This window comes from Ranitomeya imitator, chromosome 3 (assembly GCF_032444005.1).
Source record: "Ranitomeya imitator isolate aRanImi1 chromosome 3, aRanImi1.pri, whole genome shotgun sequence".
Classification (NCBI taxonomy): domain Eukaryota; kingdom Metazoa; phylum Chordata; class Amphibia; order Anura; family Dendrobatidae; genus Ranitomeya; species Ranitomeya imitator.
Window position 1 is genome coordinate 755,960,285 of NC_091284.1, and position 17,442 is coordinate 755,977,726.

Sequence of the window (17,442 nt, forward strand, 5' to 3'; positions counted from 1 at the left end):
CCAAAATATCATCCAAATACACAATCATAAATTTATCCAGATATTCACGGAAAATATCGTGCATAAAGGACTGGAAGACTGAAGGAGCATTAGAAAGTCCGAAAGGCATTACCAAATACTCAAAATGGCCCTCAGGCGTATTAAATGCGGTTTTCCACTCATCACCTTGCTTTATTCGTATAAGATTATACGCACCCCGGAGATCAATCTTAGTGAACCATTTAGCCCCCTTAATGCGAGCAAACAAATCAGTCAACAAAGGCAAAGGATACTGATATTTTACGGTAATCTTATTCAAAAGACGATAATCTATACAAGGTCTCAAGGACCCATCTTTCTTGGCCACGAAAAAAAAACCTGCTCCCAAAGGGGACGAAGATGGACGGATATGTCCCTTTTCCAAGGACTCCTTAACATAATCCCGCATAGCAGTATGCTCTGGCACTGACAGATTGAACAAACGACCTTTAGGAAATTTACTACCAGGAATTAAATCTATAGCACAATCGCAATCCCTGTGAGGAGGAAGCGAACTGAGCTTAGGCTCCTCAAAAACATCCCGATAATCCGACAAAAATACAGGAACCTCAGAAGGAGTAGATGAAGCGATAGAAATCGGAGGTGCATCATCATGAACCCCCTGACATCCCCAGCTTAACACAGACATTGTTTTCCAGTCAAGGACTGGATTATGAGTTTGTAACCATGGCAGACCAAGTACTAGAACATCATGTAAATTATACAACACCAGGAAGCGAATCACCTCCTGATGAACGGGAGTCATACGCATGGTCACTTGTGTCCAGTACTGAGGTTTATTCATAGCTAAAGGTGTAGAGTCAATTCCCTTCAAAGGAATAGGGACTTCCAGAGGCTCAAGACTAAACCCACATCGCTTGGCAAATGACCAATCCATAAGACTCAGGGCAGCGCCTGAATCTACATAGGCATCGACGGAAATGGATGATAATGAGCAAATCAGAGTCACAGACAGAATGAACTTAGACTGTAACGTACTAATGGCAACAGATTTATCAATCTTTTTTGCGCGTTTAGAGCATGCTGATATAACATGAGCTGAATCACCACAATAAAAGCACAACCCATTTTTCCGCCTATAGTTTTGCCGTTCACTTCTAGACTGAACTCTATCACATTGCATTGTCTCAAGTGCCTGTTCAGAAGACACCGCCAAATGGTGCACAGGTTTGCGCTCCCGTAAACGCCGATCAATCTGAATAGCCATAGTCATAGACTCATTCAGACCCGTAGGCACAGGGAACCCCACCATAACATCTTTAATGGCCTCAGAAAGGCCATCTCTGAACTTTGCAGCCAGGGCGCACTCATTCCACTGAGTAAGCACTGACCATTTCCGAAATTTTTGACAATATATTTCTGCTTCATCTTGACCCTGAGAGAGAGCTAATAAAGCTTTTTCAGCCTGAATCTCTTGGTTAGGTTCCTCATAGAGCAAACCCAATGCCAGAAAAAACGCATCCACATTAAGCAACGCAGGATCCCCTGGTGCCAATGCAAATGCCCAATTTTGAGGGTCACCCCGCAGGAAAGATATAATAATCTTAACCTGCTGAGCAGGGTCTCCAGAAGAGCGAGATTTCAAAGAAAGGAACAGCTTGCAATTGTTCCTAACATTCAGAAAACTAGATCTATCTCCAGCAAAGAACTCTGGAATAGGAATTCTAGGTTCAGACATAGGAGCATGTACAACAAAATCTTGTATATTTTGAACCTTAGCAGCAAGATTATTCAAGCTGGAAGCTAAACTCTGGACGTCCATGATAAACAGCTAAGGTCAGAGCCATTCAAGGATTAAGAGGAGGAAAAAAAAAAAATCAGCCAGGCTGCAATTAGGGCTAGGCACCAACCTCAGAGGAGAGAAAAAAAAAAAAAACTTCCTCAGACTACTTTTCCTCCTACTTCAGCCCAAACATTTTAGGCCGGCTATACTGTCATGATTCCAATGGCAGGGAATCACAAAAGGACAAGCACCAACGAGCTCTAGGGTGATGGAACCTGAGCTGACCGCGACCCTAAACCTGAACACACAAATAACAATAGCCGGGGAACGTGCCTACGTTGATCCTAGACGTCTCGCACCAGCCGAAGATCTAACTTCCCCTATTAGAAGAAACACAGACCTCTCTTGCCTCCAGGGAAATACCCCACAGAAATAGCAGCCCCCCACATATAATGACGGTGAAATGAGAGGAAGGCACATACACAGTATGAAATCAGATTCAGCAAAATGAGGCCCGCTAAAACTAGATAGCAGAGGATACAAAAGTAAACTGCGCGGTCAGCAAAAAACCCTTCAAAAAAACCATCCTGTAATTACTTGAACTCATGTTCCAACTCATGGAACATGAGGAGCAATTACAGCCCGCTAGAGCAACCAGCAGCAAAGAAACAATTATATGCAAGCTGGACAAGACAAAAATAAATCAAAACGTGGAACAAGAAAATCAAAAACTTAGCTTGTCCTGAAGATTACTGAAGCCAGAAGCTGAGGTAACAAAACACTCTGATAACCTTGATAGCCGGCGAGGAAATGACAAGAAAGCCCGGTTAAATAGGAAACTCCCAAATCCTAATAGAACAGGTGGACACCAGAGACAGCAGAACACAAATCACCCAGTACCATCAGTAACCACCAGAGGGAGCTCAAAAACAGAACTCACAACAAACAGTGGAGGTAAAGATAAAGCCTGGAAGACCAAGCAAAATTTCAGTGACAGCTGTTCCTAGGATTGCTAGAGAGACACCTGCACAAATATGGGCTTCACGGAAGAGTCATCAGAAGAAAACCTCTCCTGCACCCTCCCCATAAAATTCAGCGTCAGAAGTATGCAAAAGAACATCTAAACAATACAGATGCATTTTGGAAACAAGTTCTGTGTAGTGATGAGGTTAAAATAGAACTCTTCGGCCATAATGACCAAAGGTACAGTGTGGAAATAAGTATTTCATACACTACCGATTTTGCAAGTTTTGCCACCTACAAAAAATGGAGAGCTCTGTAATTTTTATCGTAAGTACAGTTCAACTGTGAAAGACAGAATCTTAAAATAAATGCAGAAAATCACATTGTATAATTTTTACATATTTCATGCTATAAAATGCAAATTAATTATTTAATAGAAAACAGAAGTTAATATTTGGTATAAAAACTTTGTTTGTAATTACTCGTAGAGGTGAGACATTTCCTATAGTTCTTGACCAAGTTTGCCCTGGCTGCGTGTTTCGTGTCCCTGTCATGCTGGAATTTCCAGCCATAACCCTTCTCCAATGCTCTTACTGAAGGTTGTTGGCCAAATTCTTGCGATACATGACCTTCAACAAGGTGCAGTCATCTTGTCCCCTTTGCATTAAACCTCTCCCAAAGTATAATGTTTTCCCCACCATGTTTCGTGGTTTGGATGGTGTTCTTGGGTTCTACTAATAATAATAATAATTTTATATTAACCCCTTAACCCCCGAGTCTGTCTTCAGCTTGAAGACTAGGCGAAATGTTACAATTCTGACCAGCGTCACTTTATGAAGAAATAACTCTGGAATGCTTCAACCGATCCCACGGACCCTGAGAATGTGTTTTTTTTGTGACATATTATACTTTATGATAGTGGTAACATTTCTTTAATATAACTTGTGATTATTTGTGAAAATTACAGAAATTTTGCAAACATTTGGAACATATAGCAATTTTCAAACTTTGAATTCTTGTGCCTTTAAATCAGAGATATGTAACACAAAATAGTTAATAAATAACATTTCCCACATGTCTAGTTTACGCCAGCCCAATTTTTGAAACAATTTTTTTATTAGGAGGTTAAAAGTTGACCGGCAATTTTTCATTTTTTCCAACAAAGTTTACAGAACCGTTTTTTTGGGGGGACCACATCAGATTTGAAGTGACTATGAGTGGTCAATATGACAGAAAATACCAAAAAGTGACACCTTTCTAAAAGAGCACCCCTCAATGTACTCAAAACCACATTCAAGAAGTTTATTAACCCTTCAGGTACTTCACAGGAGTTAATGGAAGGAAAATGAACACTTAACTTTTACTTTAGACCCCCAATTTATTTTTATTTTACAAGGGTAACAGGAAAAATGGACCCCAAAGTTGTTGTGCAATTTCTTTTGCAAATGCTGATACCCTATATGTGGGGGGAAACAACTGTTTGGGTGCACAGCAGGGTTCAAGAGGGAAAGAGCACTGTTTTGACGCAAAATAGCTGGAATTGATGGCAGAAGCCATTTCGTGTTTAGAGAGCACCTGATGTGCCTAAAAAGTGAAACCCTCAGACAAATGACCCCATCTTGGAAACTAGACCCCTCCAATTAATTTATCTAAATTTATATTGAGTACGTTGAACCTCCAGTTGCTTCATAAAAAATTGTAACGTTGTTTTGTGAAAATGAAAACATTTATTTTTTTTTCCACAAAAATCTTTTAGACCCAAATGTTTTTATTTTCACAAGGGTAACAGGAGAAAATGGCCCCAAAGCTCTGTTGTGCAATTTATCCTGAATATGTGGATACCCCATATGTGGAGGAAAACCATTGTTTGGGTGCACGACAGGGTTTGGAAGGGAAGTAGTGATGTTTTGGAATGTAGATGATGGAATGGTCTTCGAGCGTCCCGTCTCGTTTGGAGAGACCTTATTGTGCCTAATCAGTGGAACACCAGCCCCCACTAGTGACCCTATATTGGAATTGATCTAGTGGTTTCCCAGCCTAGTATGTGAATTTTGTGGTTGCATACTTGAATTATGTAGTGTATATCAGGTTGGTATACGTGAGTAGTGTAGAGTGCATCATGTTGGCATATGAGTTGTGTGATGTACGTCGCGTTGGCATACGTGAGTTGTGTAAGTCAGAAATAAATTTATTAGTCCATGGATGAGTGGGAGACTCTGAAACAGTCTTTCATACACAGACCAGGTTTGTCTGGGCAGGTGTCACACTGATAAATGGTGTCCTTTCATATCCCCTTTCTGTAACATGCTTTGCATGTTTTTTGGGTCCTTCCTCTCTTTGCAGTTTAAGGGACCTCATCTGGGAAATGTTGTCCTGGCACTCTCAGTTCCCGAGCCTTCCCAAATATTAGGACCTTAATCACTACTTCCAGGAAATGAAGGAAGGTCACAGTCGGGCCTGCACATCGTGATAGCATGAAAGTGTTGTATATTGCTATCTGTATGATGTGCATGCCCAGCTTCTTGTACCTCACCTTGGCTTTTTACAGAGCACTGTATGGCTGGAAGCCTTAATCAGAAAGATTAACTTATCCCATGTTCTTGTTGTACCCCAATACATTGTTTGGTTTGCGGACCTGTGTAGAGGTACCTCGTACAGTGCTGGGGGTACTGCCATCACCTTGTATGGTGGTCAAGAAAAAGGACATCCCTCTTGTACTGCAGACTGTGGTACCTCACGCAGAGAGGAACTTGAACAGTGGCATGCTGGTGTAAAAGTTATCTACATTAGAGGTGATAATCTTGATCCAGAAGTGGATGCACCAATCCCTCACAATTTTCCCAGGACAGGGGGACATTCAGGGGGATGAATCAGGGTGTCCTTCCCTTCATAAACCCTGAACTTGTGGGTGTACCTTGAGGTACTCTCACAGAGTTTGTACAGCTTAATTCCGTACCTGGCTCTCTTACTGGGCAGGTATTGCCGGAATTTAAGCATCTCCTTGGAATGGATTAGAGACGCAGATGTCCCTTTGAGGGTTGTACACCTCAGCACTTGTTGCTGAAGTGCTCAATGACCAGCCAAACTTTGAAAAGTCGGTCAATGTTGGCATCCTCTCGGGGAGGACATTGTGCATTATCACTGTAATGCAAGAATTTGTGGATGTCCTCAAAGTGTGGCTGTGCCCTAGCCATGCGAAACATTGGAGTGCTATACAAAACGTCAACACCCCAATATTGCAGAATTTCTGACTTGTTCACTATCCCCATGTAAAGAACCAGGCCCCAAAACTTCATAATTTCTATGGCATCTACAGGGGTCCAGTTGGAAAATGATGAAGTCAGATGTGGGGATAAAAATTGCTGTGCATACAAACCACACAATGAGACTTACAAAATCTTCAGAGAAAAAGACTTTAAAAAAGTCCATTTCTGTAAGGCTGGTAGTGTCAAATTGGATTCCTGATTGCGCCACAAAATCAGGAATCTGTGGGTCAAAATTTTCGAGAGGTGACGTCCAGACGGGGTTAATAATGGTGTGCGCTGGTTCATTTTCGGTCCTGGGGCGTCTTCGTGCTGGTTCGGTATCACTAGAAGAAGAGGAGGAGTAAGAAAAATTAAAGTAAGGTGGAATCTTCTCCCTTCCTGTCAATGTCGGAGGAAAGGAAAGCGTATACCTTCTACGCTGAATACCGGGTTTCGGACATTTTTCACGTATGTGGTGTTTGTGTGTGTACCAAATTTTATTCAGATGTGTGTGAGTGCTTGGTGTAAACTTTTTTTTTATTTAAAAGAAAAACAAGAAAACATAGAAAGAAAAATATTAAAATTTGGTAAAAATAAAAAACAGCAACTAAACGGACATCAGTAAAAGACCAAATACTGATGCACCACAACTGACACCAAACCTGATTCAATTCAGTTAAAAATACTGTAGTAGTTGACGATTACTACGGTATATTTTACTGTCCCTAATGTAAATTATTTTTTGATTCTTTTAAAATAAAAAAAACTCCAACAACCGTAGGTTGTTAACTGATGTGCGTCAGTGATCAACACTCAACGGCTGTAAGACACACGGATGATTCTTTTTTTTAAATTCAGTAATAAATACTGTAGTAGATGACTATTTCTATGGTATATCCTACCGTCCCAAATCTAATCCTATCAACTAATCAAACATTTTTTTTCCCTTTACTGACACTAACTCAATTCAATAAAAAAAATACTATAGTACTATAGTAGACGACGATTACTACAGTATATTTTACTATCTCTAACTAATCTAATCCTATCAACTAATCTAAATTATCTTTTACTTGACTTTTTTCACCCAAAAAAAAATAATCGGAGGCCAGCTTAGTGATGTTTGTCACCGACCAGTGCTCGACTGCTGTAGGACTCATGCACTGGTGTGGTGCAAAAAGGTGCTAAAAGAAAAAAAAAAAAAAAAAAAGGAAAAAGAAGTTCTTGCCAAAAATGAGCAGAAGTGCTAATCAGTGGTGTACGTCTGATCAGTGGCTCAGTGGCTGAGCGGCTGTAGGATGCACACATGGAGTGGTGCAAAGGGTTAGTGGAGGGGGGATAGTTAGTGGGAAAAAAAAGTTGTGGAAAACATAAAGCATGTGTGAATTGCGTCACTGATCAACGTTTTGCAGCTGCACAATGCACAAAAAAGAAAAAACTGCGAAAAAATGTGCGATCAAGTACTGATAACTGCTCGGAGGCAGAATTCGGGCAGAGGGAGGAGAGGCGGAGGTGGGAGAGGGATTAAGGTGGATTAGGGAAAAATCAGGCAAGGATCAGTGTGAGATCAGGAACTCTTCTTTCTACTTAACCAGGAGGAGCAGCAGCAGCAATCACAGTGATGACACAGGCTTCTGTGGCACCATATGGCCCAGCCCAGTACACAGATGGACAGTGACCACCCTGTACAAATTCGAAGCTAGACTGAGGAAATACAGGGCTGTGATTTACAAGTCACAGCGCATTTTGTGCTCTGATTTGTGTGACCGATGTTATCGTAGATAGCACCAATCAGAGTTGACCCTGGTTGGCCTGTGGTTGCCAGGAGCCAGCATAAGATCAGTGATCTTACAGCACCGATCCTAGGCCAGACATCAGTGTTTCAGACAATTGATTGCTTTTTTTCCAATCCAAAAAATAAATAAAATGAACAAATTTTGCATCACCACATCAATAAAAATCCGATCTATCAAAATGAAAACATTATTTAACCTATAAGGATAAATACAAAATAAAACCTATTACAGATTTTCGATTGCCGCACCATCCCCCTAAAAGAAACAAAGAATGGAATACAAAAGTGATTAAAACATTGTATGCACCCCAAAATGGTACTAATAAACCTACAGCTTAGCATGCAAAAAGCAATCCCTCCCACCACTCCATCGATGGAAAAATATTTTTAAATAATGTGTCATTTTTTGAGACCCACTACTTTTTTATTTTATACAAATTTAAACTTTTTTTTAAGCTACTTAATTATTATTATTATTATCATCATCATTATTATTATTTATTATTATAGCGCCATTTATTCCATGGCGCTTTACATGTGAGGAGGGGTATACATAATAAAACAGTACAATAATCTTGAACAATACAAGTCACAACTGGTACAGGAGGAGAGAGGACCCTGCCCGCGAGGGCTCACAATCTACAAGGGATGGGTGAGGATACAGTAGGTGAGGGTAGAGCTGGCCGTGCAGCGGTTTGGTCAATCGGTGGTTACTGCAGGTTGTAGGCTTGTCGGAAGAGGTGGGTCTTCAGGTTCTTTTTGAAGGTTTCGATGGAAGGCGAGAGTCTGATGTGTTGTGGTAGAGAATTCCAGAGTAGGGGGGATGCACGAGAGAAATCTTGTATGCGATTGTGGGAAGAGGAGATAATAGGGGAGTAGAGAAGGAGATCTTGTGAGGATCGGAGGTTGCGTGCATCATGATAAACTATATCATTCAGAACTGCTCCACGTTTTCTTTGATCCAGTTTTGATACATCACTATCAGTATTGTTTTATCCTCCATTATCTCACAGGTTTCAATATAATTTCAGGTTGTGGAAATGGAAAATATCTGCATATCAACAGTCCTACATATAAAGTGGGATGTGATTATTGCTTGCCCTTGGTGGAGGCTGCAAGAAATCGAGGCCATGAAGTAATGGTGTGTGATGGACTGCGTCTCCCATATCGGGATGGCTGTTTTGATGCCGTCCTGTCCATAGCTGGTGAGTTATAGACTTTGCTACTCATTCTGTACTACAAGCACAAACTATTTAGGTTCCTCACATCATATAGAGTCCATGTTGTTCCTGTTTTTTTTTTTTTTTTTGTGCCAGTATCGCACAGACATATTACATGTTTATGTGGCCATGTTATAGTGCGAGAGATCAGATAGGCAGAATACAAGCAAAATGTACCTGTAATATGCTTGTGTGACACGTGCAGAGAAGAACATACTTTAAAACCCGCTTGTCCAACAACTCTACAGCAAGGTTGTCACCAGCGGCTTCTCCTTGCCCGCTGACCTGGATTGACAGGTCTCTGCTGATACACGCACGTGGGCATAGACCTGTCAGTCACTAGCAGTGGGCAGGGAGAAGCCACTGGGGACCCGCTTGTCCAACCAGTAGATAGTGCAAATTGGTTTTTCTCGGCTTTTAAAGCATGTTTTTCCTTGAAACTGTAACAACCCTGCCGGCATCACTGCATGGCCTTCCATTCCCCACCTGCCTGTTACATCTACTCACTCACCCAGTGCCATGCTGTGAGATCTGTCTGCTGCTGGTTCCATGCCATGTGCTTCATGGCGGCCTGCTCTGTGTACACTTCCTGGCTGTGTGCATAGGGGGGCGGCGCCAGCCACTCCAGATTCTTATTGAGACTGTGTGCACCTCCCTAAGGTGCTTCTGGCCAATAGCCTTGATGCCTCTGATACTTAAGGCATCCTCACCCATTGGAGGATGCCTGAGCAAACTATTCCCCTCAGTTAGCATTTGCTACTGAGCTGCCAGGTCGTGTGTTTCCTGTCTCTGAGGGCTACACTATTGCAGGCCTTCATCTGTGTTCTGTTTGTGTATCCGTGTCCGTTCCTGTCTGTACTCTGGTCTATGTCCGTCCCTGCTCCTTCTTTGTCATTAGTCATTTCCCACTCAGCTGTGTGTACCTCTGCCTTATCTTTCTGCTCTGTTCGCCACTGTCTGTGGCTCTGCTTCTCTCTGCTCAGTTCTACCACAACCTGTGGCTCTGTGTCTCTCAGCTTTTCTCTCAGCTCTGCTCTCTGACCTTGCTCCACTCTCTGTGGCTTTGCTCTACGGCTCCGCTCCTTGCGGTTCCACCTGGCACCGCTCCTTGCGGTTCTACGTCTTTAGCTCTTGGCTCCGCCTCCAGCGTCCCCGTTCTTGGCTCCGCCTCCAGCGTCTCCGCTCTTGGCTCTGCCTCCAGCGTCTCCGCTCTTGGCTCCACCTCCAGCGTCTCCGCTCTTGGCTTCGCCTCCTGTGGCTCCGTCCTTGGCTCTGCCTTCTCCTTCTCTACGCTCTGCCTTCTCCTTCTCTGCTCATAGCTCCACCTTCTACTTGTACTCCGCCTCCTGCGATTCAGCTTTTCTTCCACTCTTGCTCTATCTTAATTCTGCAACTTTCCCTACAGGTCTCTACCTGTTCCTTTATATTCTCCAGTCTGAATAGGTTCTTACCTGTTTCCTCACATCCATCTGAATACCAGTTCCTACCAGAGTATCAGTCCTGTCTGCCAGTGCCAGCCGTGCCCGCCTGTCTGCCTGAGTGCCAGCCGCGCCCGTCTGCCTGCCTGTATCTCCGTCAAGCCAGTCCGCCCGTCAGGGCCTCTGCCATACCCGTCTGTCAGCCAGTGTCACAGCCGTGCCTGCCTGCCTGTGTCTTGTCCCCGGTGGGATCAGCATCCACAGTCCGACTCCACCCTGGAGTGGTACCTGGTAGCTTCCTATTGCACAAGTCTGACCTCACCATCAGAGGCTCCAGCGAACACCTAGGAAGCTACTTAGTTACGCCCCTTCCAGGGAAGTTCGGTCTGTGGTCCAGTGGGGCCACACCCCCAGGTGCCCGCGCCAACCAGTCTCGGCGCGAGCGTTACAGATTGCTCAGGCCATGGTCCCCGCTGGGTCCCATGAGCCGTTGCTCTCGGAGCAAAATGAACTCTCTTCTAGCCTGTATTGGCCCCCAGAAGGTTTTTATACTCAGTTGAAAGATCTGCCTACACCTACTCCTGGTGGTCCAGTCATAATCTCTAGAGAGTTGTATGATTACATTGCCAGTAGAGAAAAACTCCTTCCGCCTAGATACTATGGGGATCCAGAGGAGGGCATGGAGTTCCTGGAGCGTAGTCTGATGTATATCGAAGCTAATCCTTCCGAATTTTCTTCTGATGAGTTCAAGGTAGGATTTATCTTGTCCTATCTAGCAGGAGATGCATTGAATTGGATGAACCCTCTCTGGGAAGCAAGGGATCCAATCCTCTCAGACCTTGGGGCTTTCCTGGAAGCCTTTGTTAAAGCCTTCAAAGCGCCTAAACCTGCTCCTCCTGCAAAGTCTTCCCTCACCAGATCCCAGAGGTGGTCTAGACGAGTTAATCCCCCAAAGAAATCGTCACGTCAGACCAAGTCCGTCCAAAACCCACCTGTTCCTCTACCTGTCCCAGCAGCTACCCAAGCAAAATCCCAGAAACCTGATAAAAGTGGGCTGGCAAAGCAGCAGCCCAAATCCAGCCGCAAGAAGGGAACGCGGTATTGCTGCGGTTGCAAGGAACATCCAGACGGTCTCTGCCCTGTAGATCTAAAACTCCAAAACCCTGGGCCAGCAGGAGAGGCTGCCCTAGGTGAGAGTACCTCCTCTCCATTAAAATCAAAGACTGTGTCTCTGTTTTCCGGTAGCATTGGTGTGGTAAAGTCGCCAACCATTCGAAGTCGGTGTGTGGTCTCTGTCATACAGCTCCAGAACCCGGTAAGGGCGTTGTCTGAAGTTGGTCAAGCCCTACTCAAGAGCAGTCTAGTCCTGCAAGGACAACTACAGCTCCAAGTTGGAGCCTTATACATGAAGAAGTTTATCTACCGTATGCTGTCTGTTATGCCCATGGGTCATTCTGAGCCTGGAACTCTACCACCCGCTCTGGTCAAGAGTTCCTGCAAAATACTTTGTTTGAATTTACCCAGTCATGAGAGGTGTCTGGTTCCCATGCATCAAGGACAGTCAACTGTGTTGTCTTCTTCTTCAGCTGGTCTGCTAGTCGTCGAGTCAAGGTGTGTTGATGTCACCCAAGATGAGGAAGCGGTGACTATTTCTCCACACGTCTCTTGTGACTATACCAGTAACCTGTTAGTCGTCGAGTCAAGGTGTGTTGATGTCACCCAAGATGGGGAAGCGGTGATTATCTCTCCACACGTCTCCAGTGACTATACCAGGAACCCGTTAGTCATCGAGTCAAGGAGTGCTGATGTTACCAAAGATGGGAAAGCGGTGACAATCTCTCCTCACTACTCTAATGACTATACCTGTAACCTGTTCGTGGAAATACCTCCGCCTCTTGGACGTTTTTTTCTGGATAATCGGCAGAAAATGGTTCCTATGTGAGTGCCTTCATTGTCCATATGGCCGGTTGGTGAAGATTCCAAAACAGAAGTTTTCTCCTCTCAGTTTTTTCCTGATCCGGTGGAGTTATTATTCTCCACACTCTGCTCCAGTGATTTTTCCTGTGTTCAGTACTCTGGAACATTTCAGCTACCTGAAAGTTCGTCTCTGGATATCGGGCAGAAGGTGTATCCTGTGAGTGTTCCTTCGAGTTCCATGTGGCCGGCTGGTGAAGATTTCAAGACATCTCTGCTACCTGAAAATTTGTCTCTGGATATCGGGCAGAAGATGTATCCTGTGAGTGTTCCTTCGGCTTCTAAGTGGCCGGCTGGTGAAGATATCAAACCAGTAGCATCCAAGTCCCTGCTTCTTGTCTACTCAGAGGAAATGGTCCAGTCCATTGAGGAGGCTAACCCTATTGGGTACAAAGAGACTTTGCTATCCGAGATTTCTGATGAAGCTAACCCTGTTGGGCACAAAGAGACTTTGTCTTCTGAGATTCCTGGTGACCCGTTTGCCTTATCCTACTCTAAAGATGTTATGACTTGGACTGTGAGTGGTTTCTTTCTTCTTCTATGGATCATTTTAGCGGGTTTGAAGAAGAGGGGGCGTAAAGGAGGGGGTACTGTAACAACCCTGCCGGCATCACTGCATGGCCTTCCATTCCCCACCTGCCTGTTACATCTACTCACTCAGTGCCATGCTGTGAGATTTGTCTGCTGCTGGTTCCATGCCATGTGCTTCATGGCGGCCTGCTCTGTGTACACTTCCTGGCTGTGTGCATAGGGGGGCGGCGCCAGCCACTCCAGATTCTTATTGAGACTGTGTGCACCTCCCTAAGGTGCTTCTGGCCAATAGCCTTGATGCCTCTGATACTTAAGGCATCCTCACCCATTGGAGGATGCCTGAGCAAACTATTCCCCTCAGTTAGCATTTGCTACTGAGCTGCCAGGTCGTGTGTTTCCTGTCTCTGAGGGCTACACTATTGCAGGCCTTCATCTGTGTTCTGTTTGTGTATCCGTGTCCGTTCCTGTCTGTACTCTGGTCTATGTCCGTCCTTGCTCCTTCTTTGTCATTAGTCATTTCCCACTCAGCTGTGTGTACCTCTGCCTTACCTTTCTGCTCTGTTCGCCACTGTCTGTGGCTCTGCTTCTCTCTGCTCAGTTCTACCACAACCTGTGGCTCTGTGTCTCTCAGCTTTTCTCTCAGCTCTGCTCTCTGACCTTGCTCCGCTCTCTGTGGCTTTGCTCTACGGCTCCGCTCCTTGCGGTTCCACCTGGCACCGCTCCTTGCGGTTCTACGTCTTTAGTTCTTGGCTCCGCCTCCAGCGTCCCCTCTCTTGGCTCCGCCTCCAGCGTCCCCTCTCTTGGCTCCGCCTCCAGCGTCCCCGATCTTGGCTCCGCCTCCAGCGTCTCCGATCTTGGCTCCGCCTCCAGCGTCTCCGCTCTTGGCTCCGCCTCCTGTGGCTCCGTCCTTGGCTCTGCCTTCTCCTTCTCTACTCTGCCTTCTCCTTCTCTGCTCATAGCTCCACCTTCTACTCGTACTCCGCCTCCTGCGATTCAGCTTTTCTTCCACTCTTGCTCTATCTTAATTCTGCAACTTTCCCTACAGGTCTCTACCTGTTCCTTTATATTCTCCAGTCTGAATAGGTTCTTACCTGTTTCCACACATCCATCTGAATACCAGTTCCTACCAGAGTATCAGTCCTGTCTGCCAGTGCCAGTCGTGCCCGCCTGTCTGCCTGAGTGCCAGCCGCACCCGTCTGCCTGCCTGTATCTCCGTCAAGCCAGTCCGCCCGTCAGGGCCTCTGCCATACCCGTCTGTCAGCCAGTGTCACAGCCGTGCCTGCCTGCCCGTGTCTTGTCCCCGGTGGGATCAGCATCCACAGTCCGACTCCACCATGGAGTGGTACCTGGTAGCTTCCTATTGCACAAGTCTGACCTCACCATCAGAGGCTCCAGCGAACACCTAGGAAGCTACTTAGTTACGCCCCTTCCAGGGAAGTTCGGTCTGTGGTCCAGTGGGGCCACACCCCCAGGTGCCCGCGCCAACCAGTCTCGGCGCGAGCGTTACAGAAACGCTGTAGCGTTTCAGAATGAAACACTTCTGGCTGAGATCATACAGTCGGTGTCTGATACATGCTGCCTGTGGATTGGGCAGCATGGATCAGTTGTCAGGTTCACTTAATGCCGCAGATGGCATCATCCGTGCTGCCTGTAACACTCAAGTGGTTTCACAGTAGGAGAACTTACATTGTGACCCTACTGTGACGGAATTGCAAAGTGCCAATTGGTTGCCATTGCGGCAAAGGCCTAACAATGGCCTCTGCCATAGTTTTCTATGCCCTGCATAAGGCAGGACCTAATTGGCTGTTTATTTGAAGGAAGTCCATTAGCACAGAATGATTGTTCCAACCAAGTTCAGGCACTCCGTGCTCCCTTGGTGTGGCCAAACATTTAAGTGCACCTTCCCACACACAGCTGTGTGTGCATACAACATTTGTATACAGTGATTTTGGTGAAAATGACGTGTGATTGTTTTTTTATTAAGTTTATGGTACGAATTAAAAATATGACTTTGGTTTTGCCAGATTGGCTCTAGTTTCTGAGATATGTAATAGTTCATTAATTATAGCAGAATTCTGGCTTCAATAAATCGTTTTTATAGCGCTGTAAGCCTACAACTGAAATGCAAAATAATTATGTGGGATATTTCATTACTTAAGACACTGTTAAAGAGTCAGAAGACTAAAAGCTATTGCATTGGTAATCACATACCAGTTGTATTGGGGGAATGCATTATTTTTATGGATCAATTATCTCAAAAACTAGAACCAGTTCAGCAAAAGTAATGGAGTTTTTAAATTCAGCTCCCTCAAAATACACTAAATCCATTAAAAAACAAACAAACCTTGGCACCTGGGAAAAAAATTGATGTTTGTAGACCTGTGCTATAATTGTAGCAGAAGTGTGTGTGTGTGTGTGTGTGTGTACTATGGGTGTGTTTATTAAGCATGACTGCAGTGGTCACATGAGCTATAGTCTATAAGTAATTGCTCCAGCCTGTCGACTACATCTCTTTTGACTGCTGCCGCCAATCACTGGGCTCAGTAGCTCATGAAGTCTACATTGACGGATCCACTAAGCCCAGTGATTGGCTGCAGTAGGTACATGCACTATAATTGTGCACTTACCGCTTGTGAACAAACACTAGGTCAGTGAAGATGCAGCACTGGATCTGGGGAGGGTAGCAGCTTAGTTTTTTGAGGGACAAAAAATTTATTCCAGGAAACTCCTTTAGAGGAAACACTTGCAGTTCTGCAGTTTGATTCAAAAAAAAAATAAAGCCAATTAGTATTTGTAATTACAAATACAAATACAATATGTGAAATGCTGACCAAAATACTGCCATGTAAATGTAGCTTATGGACCGCACAGGACCTTGTTCTTAAAGTGTTAGAGGTAGGGGATTGAACCACCAGGCCAGAATGTTACAGAACTTTTCAAACGTATGTCAATAATTTTCTTTATTGCACAAAAATAAAAAATCAATGCTCTGTTTTTCGGCCTCTACAGTTATCCACCATTTTTCAACCAAGGAACGTCGTGTTCTAGCAATTAAGGAGATGAGTCGGATACTGAAAGTTGGTGGACAGATGATGATATATGTATGGGCAATGGAACAAAAAAGAAGGAAATTTGTAAAACAAGATTTGCTCATACCTTGGAACAAAGATCCAAGTATACCAAACCTATCTGACAAGCTGCAAAAGTGTAGGAAAGCAAACCTCAATACCAGCTCTTTGAATCAGCACTTCAACACAGTCCATCCCTCCACAACCCTGAGGACTTTTCTAGATGATCAATCTTTACCACATCAGAATAAACTTCAATCATCCAGGTTCTTGGCACGCTCTTTAGATTCGGGTTTGAATAAAACTTCTGATTCTGGGGTCATAGAGCACAACGATGGAAGCATATTCCGGAGATTGTATAATCTCTGTATTGATATTAAGAGACCTCTAAGCATTTCCTCTAAGCATTTGCATTTTTTTAGAAATGTTGGATATCCTATGCAAAAGCTTGAGAACAATGCCAACACAGTTGCAGAAAGGTTGAGCTCACCAATCCCCAACGCAACCTTTTGGAAGTCTCCCACTGTAGACCTTAGCAAGGAAGCAATAAATGATTTTAACATGGTTCCTTTACCAGATCTGGGTTCAGAATGCGGGGAATCAACTAATCATAAACTTAACTGTGCTATGAATTATGCAAATCCTGGTGAAAAGAAGACTAGAAACAGAAGAAACAAAACCCTAATAGGCTGTCACTACGATTGTGAAATTGTTTCATCAGACCATCAGCTTCTGCAAGGTGTAAACAATGCCTGTCTACGATATTACCACATTTTTAAGCAGGGAGAGCTCAGTGACCTCATAGGACAATGCATTCCCGAGCTTCGTGTTGTGCAGACGTTCTTTGATCATTCCAACTGGTGTGTTATTGCTGAAAAGATTCAACTTCCAAAGATATAATGTGTCGATTGACACAGTTGATAATTAATGTTCTGTTTTTGACATAGTATTTTAATTATAATAATTTTATAAAATAATATTATTGCATTTTTTATATTGTAACTTCTGATGTGTTTTTTGTTTACTATCTTTTTTAAATAAATATCTACATCTGAGTACAAGTACTTTGTGGATGAAGAATATGGACGATGGTCCAACAGATCTTATAATTAGAGATGAGCGAACCTTTCAAGGTTCGGTTCGGCAAATATTTAAAATGTTCTCCGAACGATTCGACGAACGTACCCGAACCCCATTAGATTCAATGGGAGGCCAAACCAAACCTATACACAACACCTTAAGGGGTGACAAAAAGCTTCCCAAACAATTAAAATTTTGGGTAGACGCCATGAAAAGTGGCATCAATTGACCCACAGTAGAAATTTGCAAATGAGATGGCAGCAGTCAGCCATAGGCCATGCATAGGGTATCAGGGTCTGGCCCAGCAATTACAGCTTGGAATTGAAGTTTTAATCAGGACCTGGCTGTTGAGGAAGCAGTGCAAGCCTTTTTAGCTGAGAGACCTG

At 44.1% G+C, this 17,442-nt stretch overlaps 1 protein-coding gene across 1 annotated transcript in view; it reads left to right on the forward strand.

Annotated features, from left to right (window-relative positions):
* Nucleotides 1-16,995, forward strand: part of LOC138671082 (probable tRNA methyltransferase 9B) — an 85,978-nt gene extending 68,983 nt beyond the window's left edge. The window contains exons 3-4 of the mRNA XM_069758982.1: nt 8,797-8,970; nt 15,918-16,995. Of these exons, the coding sequence (XP_069615083.1) occupies nt 8,797-8,970; nt 15,918-16,876 (1,133 nt within the window). The 3' untranslated portion in view covers nt 16,877-16,995. The remainder of the gene's footprint in view (nt 1-8,796; nt 8,971-15,917) is intronic.
* The last annotated feature ends 447 nt before the right edge of the window (nt 16,996-17,442 follow it).